This window comes from Eptatretus burgeri, chromosome 8, assembly GCF_056783735.1.
Source record: "Eptatretus burgeri isolate ZD-2024b chromosome 8, Ebu_testis_v1, whole genome shotgun sequence".
Taxonomy (NCBI): Eukaryota; Metazoa; Chordata; class Myxini; order Myxiniformes; family Myxinidae; genus Eptatretus; species Eptatretus burgeri.
The window spans coordinates 94,178,871-94,191,814 of record NC_140968.1 but is presented as its reverse complement, the minus strand read 5'-3'; the positions used below and the strand labels follow the sequence as shown (position 1 = coordinate 94,191,814).

Sequence of the window (12,944 nt, the reverse complement as noted above, 5' to 3'; positions counted from 1 at the left end):
CAAACATAAAAGTGAAAACACAGTGCAGAGCTAATACCGAATAATACCACAGTGCAGAGCTCATACCAACAATAAAGCACATTTATTCCGCGGCAAACGGAAAGCACACAAAAACAATTACACCAAAAGCAAATGTAAAAGAAGAAGAAGAAACACAATATTACACAAAAAGCAAATATAAAGGAGAAACACAATGCAGAGCTATCCGACTACGCGAGCACACGGCAACACTTATGCAGTTTTACTTCACAGACGGCACCGACAACACATATACCCAAAGCAAAAGAAAAGGACCACCCTCAAGGATGAGGCGGGCCTGGGGCCGAGACCGCGTTGGGCCTACCCGTCTGATGATGAGACGCAAAGTGGCGGTGGCGCCCCAACTCCGCGGGCCTCGCGGACAGTGTCTGGTAGGGGGTGGGAAAGGGGCCACCTTGTCGCACTATCTCAGCGCGGGGGGAAACAGGAGGGAGTTGTTGATGCTCGGGGGAAAGGAGGATATCTCCCTGTCTCGGGTCCCGCGACGAGCGTCTCCACCACGACCTCGGTCGCGCCGCCGGCCTCTCCCTCCGCAGCTCCCCGACTCCGACGCGAGCACCCCCTCAACCGCCTTCGCCGCCGCCGCCTCTCCACAGCTTCGTCCGATCGCCCTCTCCGTCTCCTCTCTTGACTCGTCCCAACTCTTCACTGGCTCCGCGAACTCCCAACTGCGAACTCCCAAGTGCGAACTCCCAACCGCGAACTCCCAACTGCGAACTGCCTTGACTGACGAACGCAGCCGTTTATATCCCCCGTGGCCTCGCTCCTTCACCTTTGACCCTTTACCTCCGACCCTTCACCTCTAACTGGCTCCCCATTGGACCGAGGAAAAGTGGGCGTGAATGCTTTTTGATCCATGAATTTGCATATCGCGACCACACACCAACGTACCTGGAGGCGGGGCCAAATCGCCCCACGCTCACCGATAGGACGGAACAGAAGTGGGCGTGAGTCGTTTTTGATCCGTTTTCTTCGGAAAGTCTGTGATGTTTCTGAACACGCTGCTCGGTGCGCGCCCTGCACGAGTCCAGTATCGGTGCCCACAAGTGGCGCAAGAATGGTGGTGATACGATGGTGGCGAGTTGTGACGGTAAAGGTCGTGGCTGTTGTTGTGAAGCGGCGTTGTGGTTGGCGGTTGTTGTTGTGAAGCGGCGTTGTGGTTGGTGGTTGTTGTGTGATGGCTGTTGAGACATGGTTGGTGGTGGTAGTAATGGCGGCTGATCCAAAATAAAGATAGTAAAAGAAAAACGGCTATCTAAAAGGGTCGCAGCCCGCATGAATGACATTTATTCCCTCTAAACAACGGGTTTGGGCCTAACTACACATATACTTACAGAGGTATCTCACCTAAGGGACCTGAATGGTGGTTTGTGAATTTCGTCAACCACAACAATATATATACATTTATACATATACATATATATATATATATATATATATATATATATATATATATATATATATATATATATATATATATATATATATATATATATATATATATATATATATATATATATATATATATATATATATATATATATATATATATATATATATATATATATATATATATATATATATATATATATATATATATATCTACATCTACATATATATCTACATCTACACATATATATCTCTATCTACATCTACATATATATATATATATATATATATATATATATATATAAATATATAAATATATATATATATATATATATCTACATATATATATATATATATATATATATATATATATATATATATATATATATATATATATATATATATATATATATATATATATATATATATATATATATATATATATATATATATATATATATATATATATATATATATATATATATATATATATATATATCTACATATACATATTTATATATATATATATATATATGTATATATATATATACATACATATACATATATATATATACATACATATACATATATATACATACATATACATATACATATATATATATATATATATATATATATATATATATATATATATATATTCTTCTTCTTCTTTCGGCTGCTCCCTTTCGGGGTCGCCACAGCGGATCATCCGTATGATCCGCATAGTGATTTGGCACATGATGTACGCCGGATGCCCTTCCTGACGCAACCCTGGTCGCCTCTTCCGACACAGGGATATAAATATATATATATATATATATATATATATATATATATATATATATATATATATATATATATACATATACATATATCTATATATATATATATATATATATATATATATATATATATATATATATATATATATATATATATATATATATATATCAGCAAAGTACCCGTCTTCGACAAGTAATTCATGAACGAAAGCATATGTCGGTTACTCAGTTTCTGTGGAGTCAATTTTGTTACGAACGGGTCTCTTCGGTCGTCTACTGCAGCACATTTTTAAAAACGACGTTTCTCGTTTTCTTGTCTGTGGCATGGACGTGCAGCTTTGATCTTGATCCAACTCTTGATGCCGCAACATACCCCATTCCATGTGAGAAAACAGGCAAACGCAGATCTAGTCCAATTTTGCTGAACGTCTGTCCCGGTGCTTTGTTTATTGTCATGGCAAAGCAAGGTCGTAAGGGAAATTAGAAATCTACAGAACTGGAATGGCAGGTCACTGTCGGCTGGTGTAAGCGGTATTCTTGGAATTGATGCATGTTTTCCTGCTGCCGGTTCATTAATCAGGATTACTTCAATCACATTTGGGCTCATTCGGTAGACTGTACAGCGGGTGCCATTCATGATATTTGGTGGATCCAATGAACGTAGAACAATAACTGGGCAGCCCATTTTCAGCTTAAGTTTGTGTGATGGTATCCCTGATATTTCAATGGAATTCAGAAATTCAACGGGAAAGTGCACCGCTTTCTCCAGAGTGAGTGTAGTGTTCATTGCATTATATATCTTGACTTCTCCTGGGAAGCGGTCAATGACGGTAGAGTTGACAGCCTCCACTGTTTCATTTCGAGGTGCGAGTATCGCTCGTTCTAACAACCAGTTGTTGTCGTTTGGAGCACGTCCTGTTAATCCGACATAGATTTCCTCGATTAATTTGGATGGAGTTTCGTGCTGGTGGATCCCTTTTGGTGAAGTGATGGTGTCCGGTTTATTTTTAACAGGGTAGTTACCGTCTCCAATGTTCATGAGGAGGTCGGCGTAATTAGCAGCGGTGGGGTGGTTTGTAAGCTGTGCTCGTATGTTGTCGTGCAGTCGGTACGTTGTAACGTTGTGCCATAATGGCGATCGCTTCAGCATCGCATCGACTATGTTTGCACGTGTTCCTTGCTTCACAACAGGTAGTATTTGGCGGAAGTCTCCACAGAACATTACCGTGATGCCACCAAATGGTTTTGATTTTCCACAAATATCCTGTAGGGTCCGATCAATCGCTTCATACACGGCCCTGTGTGTCATCGGAACCTCGTCCACAATAATTGCTATGGCTTCGTTCATCACTCGAGCGATTGCTCTCCCTTTTTTCATAGAGCAGGTTGGTGTATCTTGTTTGTGAGCATTCAGGGGTACTTTGAAGGCAGAATGTAGAGTGCGTCCCCTGTTTGTAAAGTTGCGGCTATACCACTCTATTCTGTAGCAATAGCGATATGGCCATTCGATCTGATCTTTGCGAGAATTAAATTCAAGAGGAACGTTTTACCTGTCCCTTCAGGAGTGTCAACAAAGGTGATACCGCAGCGCTGTGTGTTTACTTTGTCGTGAAATAGTGCTGATATTTCTCTCTGATTTGCCATCAGCTGATGCTCGTGGTTGTTGATGTACTGGTTTTGTTCACATATGTCGAAATTCCCGTACCGAACGTACTCCTGTGCGTGATTTGCGGCCGTTGTACGGTCAATGACAGGAAGGTTGTAGTTATCCAGAGTTTGACCTCCTTGTGCGAGGATGTGGTCTTCTATTTCCATCAAGCCAAGATTGTACATTTCCCCTGCGTAGTCCTCGTCAACATGAACGTTATGGCGATGGAAAAAAATCCTCTGCTGACGCAGCTTTATGATCATTCCAGAGCCCGAGTCGGTTACTCGGTTCACAAAAAAATCAACAGGACAATGAATAATTTCCGAAGACTTTGCGGGCTCTGTCAAATAGTTGCCTCTCACAAGGCATTATGTCGATAGTTGTCATCCTCTGCAAGTCCCTTCACCAGACATGCCTCTCAAAAAGTTGGTAGGATTACACCTTCATGACTCCTGAGATCTTCGAACGATATCGGACCATGTTCCTGGTGACGCAGCATGCGTAAAAAATAGCACTCTGATTGTTTTGGATTGACCGTGTAAACTCTACCGATAGCAGGGCTTCTGAATACACCAAGGAATTGTGGTTCTGGAGTTCCCCTCTTGTGTCGATTCCACTTTTTGTTGCAAGAATCCCACGTGTAATACTCTGGAACTTCGTGATAAGTGAGTGTTTTCGCGAACTCATCCGTACGGCAAATGGTGAAGAATTCTGTCAGAGTTGTCTTTGGTGGTCCCGCTCTGGCATGGGCATCAGCATTGTGATTGTCAAAGTACACTCGCTGGCCATTCTCCAAGTGGATAGTCAGCTGCATCACTGGTGGATCGTGTTCATGCATCGGGAAGCCCAAGATTCGGTGAGCAGCTTCTATGGCACCCACGAACATGGCTTCTTGATATTGTTGTATTTCATCATTATTTTGTCCACCTTCAATAGTGAAGATCGCTTGGTCACTTCCCTTGTTTACATACTTCAGCACATATTTCACACTTTTGACTGAAGTACAAATTTCAACGTTCGTGTGGCACTTCATTTGTTTTAAAAGCCAAGGGTTGTGAGGTACAACCCACCGATTGTCTATAACATGCTCGATACGCTGTCCATTTACAATCTTGGTGATTGCGATTGCATTGCCTCCATCATCTGGGGTGCGCCTGCGGTACTTGGGATAGCTATCTTGCCCTTGTTCCGTCGCTTCCATAAAATCCTTCGGGAACATTTTGAGCAGGATCCGTCCTTCATACATGGACTGTTTCTGTTGAAAGGGCCGCATGGTCCATGGATCATGTTGCATTTCACCAGTTCGTGCAGTTGAAGTTCCGAATCCGGACATGGCATTTCCGCAGATATGACTTGATCAATCTCGTCGGGTCTGATTTTGCTTCCTGGGGACAGCCAGAGTAGTATGTGCACATGAGGGAGCCCTCTTTTCTGGAATTCAATAGAATACAGCCACACCAGCAAGTCACCAAAAGCTCCATTCTTCAACAGATCCATCAGTTTCTTCAATAACAAATGAAAAACACGACAGACGATATCTGGCCGGTCTAATGCTGTTTGTTTCAGTGGAAGATTTTCTGTAATTTCTGACCATTTCGGATTAGTAGTGGAGGTTATGAACAGATCTGGTCTGCCATACTTCAGCACGTATGCGATGGCATCTTGGGTGCGCTCGTGCATATTGCACGAACTGCCCGTGAATGTAGATGGTAACACGATCCTTTGCCCCACATTCCGCAGATCACAGTCGTTATTAAATATAGCGTCTCTGAAGTTTTGGTAGCTGTCCGCTCTTCGAGCTTTCTGTTCCCGTCTGAGAAAATGTAATCGTTCTGTTTCTGTCTTACAGTACATGTCAACTAAAAATTGCTGGAACAGTCTGTGGCACAGTAACAAATGATTAGTCTGTCGACACATGATTATGGTATGCATAAAACTGCATTTGTGTTATTTTGCGCTCAGTGGCTGACTGCAAATATACGCTCCATCCGTCTGTGCCATGAGGAAACAGGATTGGGTACTGCAGAGTGTCGTACACATGGTGTAATTGTGATATATGCTGTATTGCTCCATCACGCTGGTGTAACACAATATCTCTGGTCACAGTTGGTTAGTTCGGCATTAGTATGCCTACTTCATCACCGGATGGTGCGTTGTAACGGCGAGGATGTTGTGTGGCCGGCTGCTTGTTTTCGTGGATGACAACTCTAAGATCTTCTCTTCCATCTTGGTTCATGCTTTCAACAGCCGTTTTCAGGTTTCTGACGTATTTGTTGTTCTCATGCAATAACTCTGTGAGCTTCGTTACGATGTGTGGTTTCAAACCAGTACCGATGGTAAACGTGCTTCATGTTCGGCTCGTCTGCTGTCAATTAAATAAATTTGCAGAAACTGTCGAGGCGTATTGTCTTGCAGATGGAGACTTCCAATTTTGTGACACACTTGACCTTGGACAGTAAAATTGGGATCCCATCCATGAATCTGTCGTCTAGTGCAGCCAAAGCTCGTCATTTGAAATGCGCTATTATAAAGACGTACGTTCTGAAGGAAATGGTCGGAATCATTATTTGTTCCGTTGAGCAGTGACAGCAGATATTGAGGTGGCGTTGGGAATAAATCCAATTGGATTTTTCCACTTGCACAGCAAAATCCTGGTGGCTCGCCAGCGAATTTTTTTGCCTCACAGTAGTTACATGCTATTTCCATTTCTCCAAAATCTGTTTCAAGGAAGAACACATTTCATCATTTGTGTAGGCTCGTGGGACCGCTGGCAACTGCAGCTGTCGTCTTGCGTTCCTTTGTGGGACCGCTGGCAACTGCAGCTGTCGTCTTACGTTCCTTTGTGCACGGACTTCTGGTAATCGCTGGGAAATTCTTCTTCATTTCGGTGTTCTCGGCATGTTACCACCTGGAAACATATAAAAGTGATTAGTAATGTACGTTTCAATCAACGGATTTTAGTTCTTGGAATATATAGCCCCTCAGATTATTTTGGGTGCATGGCCTTTTCATGCACGTGTATGGCCTGGATGATGGAGAATTACCAGTGCTGCAGTGGAATTTCCCAGTGCAGCAGTAGCATTTCCCAGTGCTGCAGCGGGATTTCCCAGTGCTGCAGTGGAATTTCCCAGTGCTGCAGTGGGAATTCCAAGTACTGCAACAGGAGTACCAAGTGTTGCAGTTGAATTGCTCAGTGCTGCAATTGAATTTTCAAGTGCTGCAGTGGGATTGCAAAGTGGGATTGCAAAGTACTGCAGTGGGTCTTCCAAGTACTGAAGTGGGGTTTCCAAGTATATAAAAGTGACTTACCGGAACGTAGTAACATCTTGCAAGCTCACAAACTGATTTTCAGGTACAATCTCACTTGATGGTCAGCTAAAAAGGAGATTGAATAACTTTACTTTTATTTTACTTTATTTGGAGCAGGAAGACTTTAAAATCTATAAAAAAGAAAAAAAATCTGAGCTTGACAATTTGAGGATGGTACTATAATTTGAGTCAATGAGACAATTTGAAGTTGATTACAGGCCGAGAGTGATTGGATAAGAAAAGTATCTTGGTAAACAAACAACCTGCATCTTTCATTCTACTTTTCAAATGCAAACCAGCAAAACTACCGAATACAACAGTTTCCTTTTGCACTGTTGACTGTTCAAATCAAGAGCAAACCGAACCTGCATCTTTTTTTCACTGTTCAAATGTTATGCAAATCTGCATCTTTGTTTCACTGTTTAAATGTTTTGCACTGTTGAACAGTAGCTTGCTGGCTTTAAGGATAAGGCTTAAAGGAAGGCAAGCTAGATAGTAATCTTTTTTTAGTTTTGGCTTTTTTCTTCTGTTGTCTACAAATAAAGGTGCATAGGGGATGGTTATGAAGTACAAGTCAGGAAAGGATAAAAAAATTAGTCACCTGAATGAATGCGAGGAAACCTCATTGCTCATTCCATCGATAAAAGAAACATTTTTCCGTCGATAATCACAATTTTCAATGAACGTGGAGGCGGTTTTACTTTCTTATTCAATGAAAGTGGTAACGGTTTTACTTCCTTCTTAATAGCATTGGGTGTGTCCTGCCCATTTTCACCCCTAAAATTCACAATAGATAACAGTTAGTTCATAATGAACAGTACATCTAGCCACATTCCTGATAGTAAGTTAAATACCTGCCAATTTTCAGGAGGATAAGATTTGATTTGACGTCGCAAAACGGGAACAAAATTCGGCGTTTCTCTCATTGCATAGAGATTTATTTATATCTATTTTCTATACATGAATGCATGTTGTAAAGCAATGCCTCCTATTCTTTTTCTTCAAAACAGGTGAAGATATCTGAATGAAATAAAGACAGATACTAACACCAATCTTCATTCTACCATGGTGCATAGTTATTTCTCAACATAAATACCATTGTGGTCCACACATTTCTGCCAATGTTGTAGTAGTTTTGTGATGCAGTCACGATAGGACTGCACATCCTTCTGACTTAACCAACACGTCACAGCAGCCTTGACATCACCGTAAGAAGATCAATGTTCTCCACGAAGGCGTTCCTTAAGTTTGGGGAACAGATGAAAATCTGACAGAGTGAAGTCAGGGCTGGTGCTCCTTTGTGGTGGTACTCCATTGACCATCTATTACTCTCAGGATTGTCATGATGCACACAACTCTCATCTCCAGTCAATTCCAGTCAGTCTTCCCAACTCTCACCTCGAGCACTCAATGCTTCACAGCACTCACAATGCCATGCTGTCCTCTGCCATCTTGATTGACATAGCACCGAGACATATAGTGTCAGAATCAGGAAACTTTCCACCCACTTGGAGGGAAGAACTAATCGGTGGACTGTGCTTCATTTCATTCAAATATCTTTATCTGATTTGGAGAAAAAGAATAGGCCTGACTTTTCAACATGCCCTCAAATATAGTCACAAAAATGACTTTGGGGTCAATGAGGAGTTTATTATGTGATAGTAATATCCTAATGAGCGTCAGCATAAGCATTTGTAAACCCCAATTGGCATCGACCCAAATCATGTGTACAAGTTAGATTCCCCATCACCCTTTATCCTCATGTATGTCTTTCTGTCATTTCCCATTCGTGTTTAATCTTAAAATCACCTAAATTGTACTTTTATACACAAATCACACTTACTAATGGCTGTTCCACATGTGTAACTGCAGAGCCTTGGACACGGGTTTTACAACCAAGGCTGTGCCACGTGTCTTATCTTGTATAGCTGGGACATCGACTGCACCTACGCAAGACCTGCACAGCAAGGTGAGGGAAGGGAGGGGGACAGAGAGATGACTATATAAGGCCATGATTGTACCTCGCATGAGATATTGAAAGAGATATGGAGGGATCAAAAGAGACACGGAGCTGAGCCAGATTGAAGGAGATACAGCTGAGATGCCCAGTCAGCGACATGGACTTCTCCTCTCTCTCTCTCTCTCTCTCTCTCTCTCTCTCTCTCTCTCTCTCTCTCTCTCTCTCTCTCTCTCTCTCTCTCTCGCTCTCTCTCTCTCTCTCTCCCGCTCTCTCCAAGAGACAGTCAGGATCATTATTCTTCCAGCCAGGACAATCAAAGCTCTCTTCTCCTTCGAGATTCACAGCCCAAGACTCACACAGCCCAGAGCGCTCAGCCATCAGCCAGACCTCTCCAGAGAGAATTAGCACACAACCATTGGCACAGGCATGGAGAGCCAAGGTTGAGACCAGATCGGGAGAGGTGCCTGAGAGTGTGCCTGCATCAAGCTCTGAGTGCTTCAGGGAAAGCACACACCACACTGCGCACACTGCAATTGTGTTCCCGACTGGGTCTACCTGAACTAAAATTAGTGCCACGGATAACTGAGATACTGTTGCAGCCATTTAAGTGTACTGGCCACTTATCTCTATCTTGTGATTGCATTTTACTTCCCGTGTCCCCATTCCCAGTTTAAACCTGTTTGCTTTAAAACGAGTTGCTTTGTATCTTGAGCCATGGTTCCATCCTCCAATGCAAGTGAATCCACCCCACCCCCTGTTAAGCCAACCATTTGCGTTGAAACGGCCGCATGGTGAAATTAGTGAAACAGCTACATTGTGGTGGAATATGTATGTGTGCACACTTTCACCTCCGCTCAAGCGTTTTGGGAGATAATTCTCCAACAGTGTCATGTCGCCCGTTAAAATATTTATTCATATTCTTTCATTTTTTAAATTTTTTTATATACAATGTCAAGGCTCATGTAAGAGCTAACACACAGAATGTTTAACAAGGGGAGCAGGAGACAAGAGGGATGGGAGAGGGAAGCACAAAACAGTGGGGAATAGACACATGAGGAGATATGTGGAAGGGAGAGGGATAGGGTGGGATACACGGAAAAACAAGATGTACACAACAGGGACTTTCTCTTAACATAATGTTACCTCTGCCACCGAAGGTGAAGGAGGTTATGTTTTCACCCCTTTCTGTTGGGTGGTCGCTAGACTACCGTTATTCTCAGGTTTTCCGTCTGTCTGTATGTATGTAATGGACAGCTCTGGAGGCCAGAGTCGTCAACCGATTTTGATGAAACTTGACTGGTAGGTTCATACCAGGATCTAGTTGTATGCTTTTGAGCACCGTTGCTAAGCAACGGGACTTTGAAAATTTTTGAAAAAATCCGAAAAATATTTATATATATATATTTTTTTCGAAAATCAAAAATCGGCTTCCGCGCTTTTATGCGCACTATAATCAACCTCTTTGTCAAAAAATCTTCAGCCCGATCCGTCAAAAACTGTATGACTAGTATGCAATTATATAGCCACCACCCATGTCACCTCCTGGCTTGTCTGTTTGTCTGTTTGTCTGTTTGCCTGTGTGCAGGATATCTGAAAAAGTTGTGGACGGATCTGGATGAAATTTTGTGGACAGGTTTGGCGTTTGATGAGGACAAACTGTTTAGATTTTGGTGAAGATCCGAATCCGGATCCGACTACTAGAATTTTTAAAGTGATTCTTCACCATTGAGAGATCAGGCAAAACTAATATATAGCACAATATCTCAAAAAAGCTGTGGACGGATTCAGATGAAACTTGGTGGACAGGTTCGGTGTGTGGCAAGGAAGAATTGATTCGATGTTGGTGAAGATCCGAATCCAGATCTGGATACAAGAATTAATTATTCAAGTGATTCTTCACCATTGAGAGATAGGGCCAAAAACGATATAGTACCATTTCGCATGGTATTTCAAAATGTATTGGGACTGATATGTTCTCCTGGATCAGGCATTGCGTGGCGGAGGTATGTGCTCTACCGAGTGCCCTTCTAGTTTATTATAGTTATTGTCTGAAACTTTCTATTAACAGAATAAATGAAGGGTCAATACCTTTGAGAGAGAGTTAAAATTTACGTGAACAGTCTGATTATGCTCTGGAGTGCATTGCAAAACTTTTGGGAAAAATTATTGAGTCAACCATAATCCATAAACGAATTGAATCAATGCCAAAGAGAGTTGCGGCAGTCCTCATAGCAAAAAGGGGTTGCACTGATTTTATTGAATACATGCAAAGACCCATTTGATTTTTCCGATTATAATAAGTGTTTCTACATCCTTAAGAGTTCATGGAAATCCCTAGAAAGTGCTTTTGGTTTCATGTTGTTGTGGGAATGGCTGGCCATAAGGGAGAACGCGAGTCAGATAGACTTGTTATTCCATTAATAAACATCAAGCAGAAGTGTGTAGTGTCTGTGTAAAATGATAGGACATGTGTCAAAGTGTAGTCATAAGTCAAATACACATGGCTTCTTCCTTCCATAATGTTTCTAACCCCCTGCCACCATTCCTCTCCTATTAATCCTTGAAATCATTTCCCTTTGTACTTTGTAATCAGTTGATGTGTTTGCTTTTATAACAATCCCCCCCACCCCCCCAAACCCCACTCCAGGAAGGTGAATACAAGGCCCATGCGATCATGTGTTAAGGTAAGAGCGACACCAATAATGGCAGTCTCATGGTCCACGTGAATTATTCAAAAACAGAGTCCACTATAAGCTGCGATAAGTTGGACAGAAAGCCAAGAGGTGCATGGCTACACATTGTTGTGAGGTGATATTGGGCAAGGGGTGGGGAGGGTGTTGGTGGTGGTGGGGGGGGGGGTTGAATGGACAGTACTGTTGGGTTGAGTGCCGCGAAATCCAGCGAGTACGAGTTTGAGCAAAATGCGAGCTGTGCGTGAGAGAGTAGTGGACAGCAAAACGTTGAGGACGATGGTCTGATAGTCCGGTGGTGTTCACAGCACGAGTGTGCATTGGGCTGAAGCTGTTCAGACTATGCTTTTTATTCGGAATTGATCCTGCCTGCAATCTCCCTCCGGCCGAGACCACTGCCATCAGCCCATCGCCACCCAGCGCAAGCACCATGTGGGGAGAATGTTATTTTCTATTTCATGATGTCTTCCTGTCTTTTGTGCCTGTGAGTGACTGAGCCCTAACAAACATCGCATGAGCTGTCGAGTCTCGTGGGGATGGGGAAAATGATTTTTAGAGTTATAATTGATCAGTGCATTTGCTTCTTGCTCTTCTCTTCCCTTCATTCGTTAATAAATCCTCTTTTCCCCAATGGTGTTGGGACCTGGTGCTACGGTCTGGTACCACTCCTTTTGCTTCTTCCTCATCTTCTTCTTTTGCTTATTGACGGCAAACGCCAACAATTTAACCACGTGACCCAGTGTCCTTCTGACTACCGTTTAACTGGGAACACGCAGTCGCCTTCTTGGGGAATTGCGCCCATGGCGATTGTGCTGCTTTTATCTTTACTGGTGCATGCCCGTAGGTGCGTGCCCATACGTGAGTGGCCGTACGTGCAAAAAAATAAATAAATTTCAAACCGCGTGCCAGAAATAACAACCACACAGGCCGTTCCTTCGCTCTCGCGTGCCCGTACGTGCGTGGCCATACGTGCAAAAAAAAACTTTCAAACAACGACACAGGCCGTTCCTTCACTGCCGTAAACGACAACTGGATTGGGTCATTGTGTTTAAGAAAATCGAGAAAGAAATCGAGAAAGTAAGAATACAGTAAGTCGATAAATCGAGAAAGAATACAGTAAGTCGTCA

The 12,944-nt window shown here is 42.5% G+C and overlaps 1 protein-coding gene across 7 annotated transcripts in view; it reads left to right on the top strand.

Moving 5' to 3' along the window:
• LOC147022302 (uncharacterized) overlaps nucleotides 1-12,944 on the top strand; it is a 443,667-nt gene that overhangs the window by 186,539 nt on the left and 244,184 nt on the right. For 5 of the 7 annotated variants that reach the window (XR_015061184.1, XR_015061182.1, XR_015061183.1 and 2 more), the window contains exon 2: nucleotides 9,040-9,136. Coding sequence is in view for 2 of the 7 variants with exons in the window: in XM_085893035.1 (XP_085749161.1) it covers nucleotides 9,040-9,136 (97 nt within the window). In the remaining 5 variants the exon portion in view is untranslated. Of the gene's footprint in view, nucleotides 1-9,039; nucleotides 9,137-11,774; nucleotides 11,812-12,125 lie in introns of all 7 variants that reach the window. The other 2 variants (XR_015061181.1, XR_015061180.1) reach the window with 2 other exon arrangements.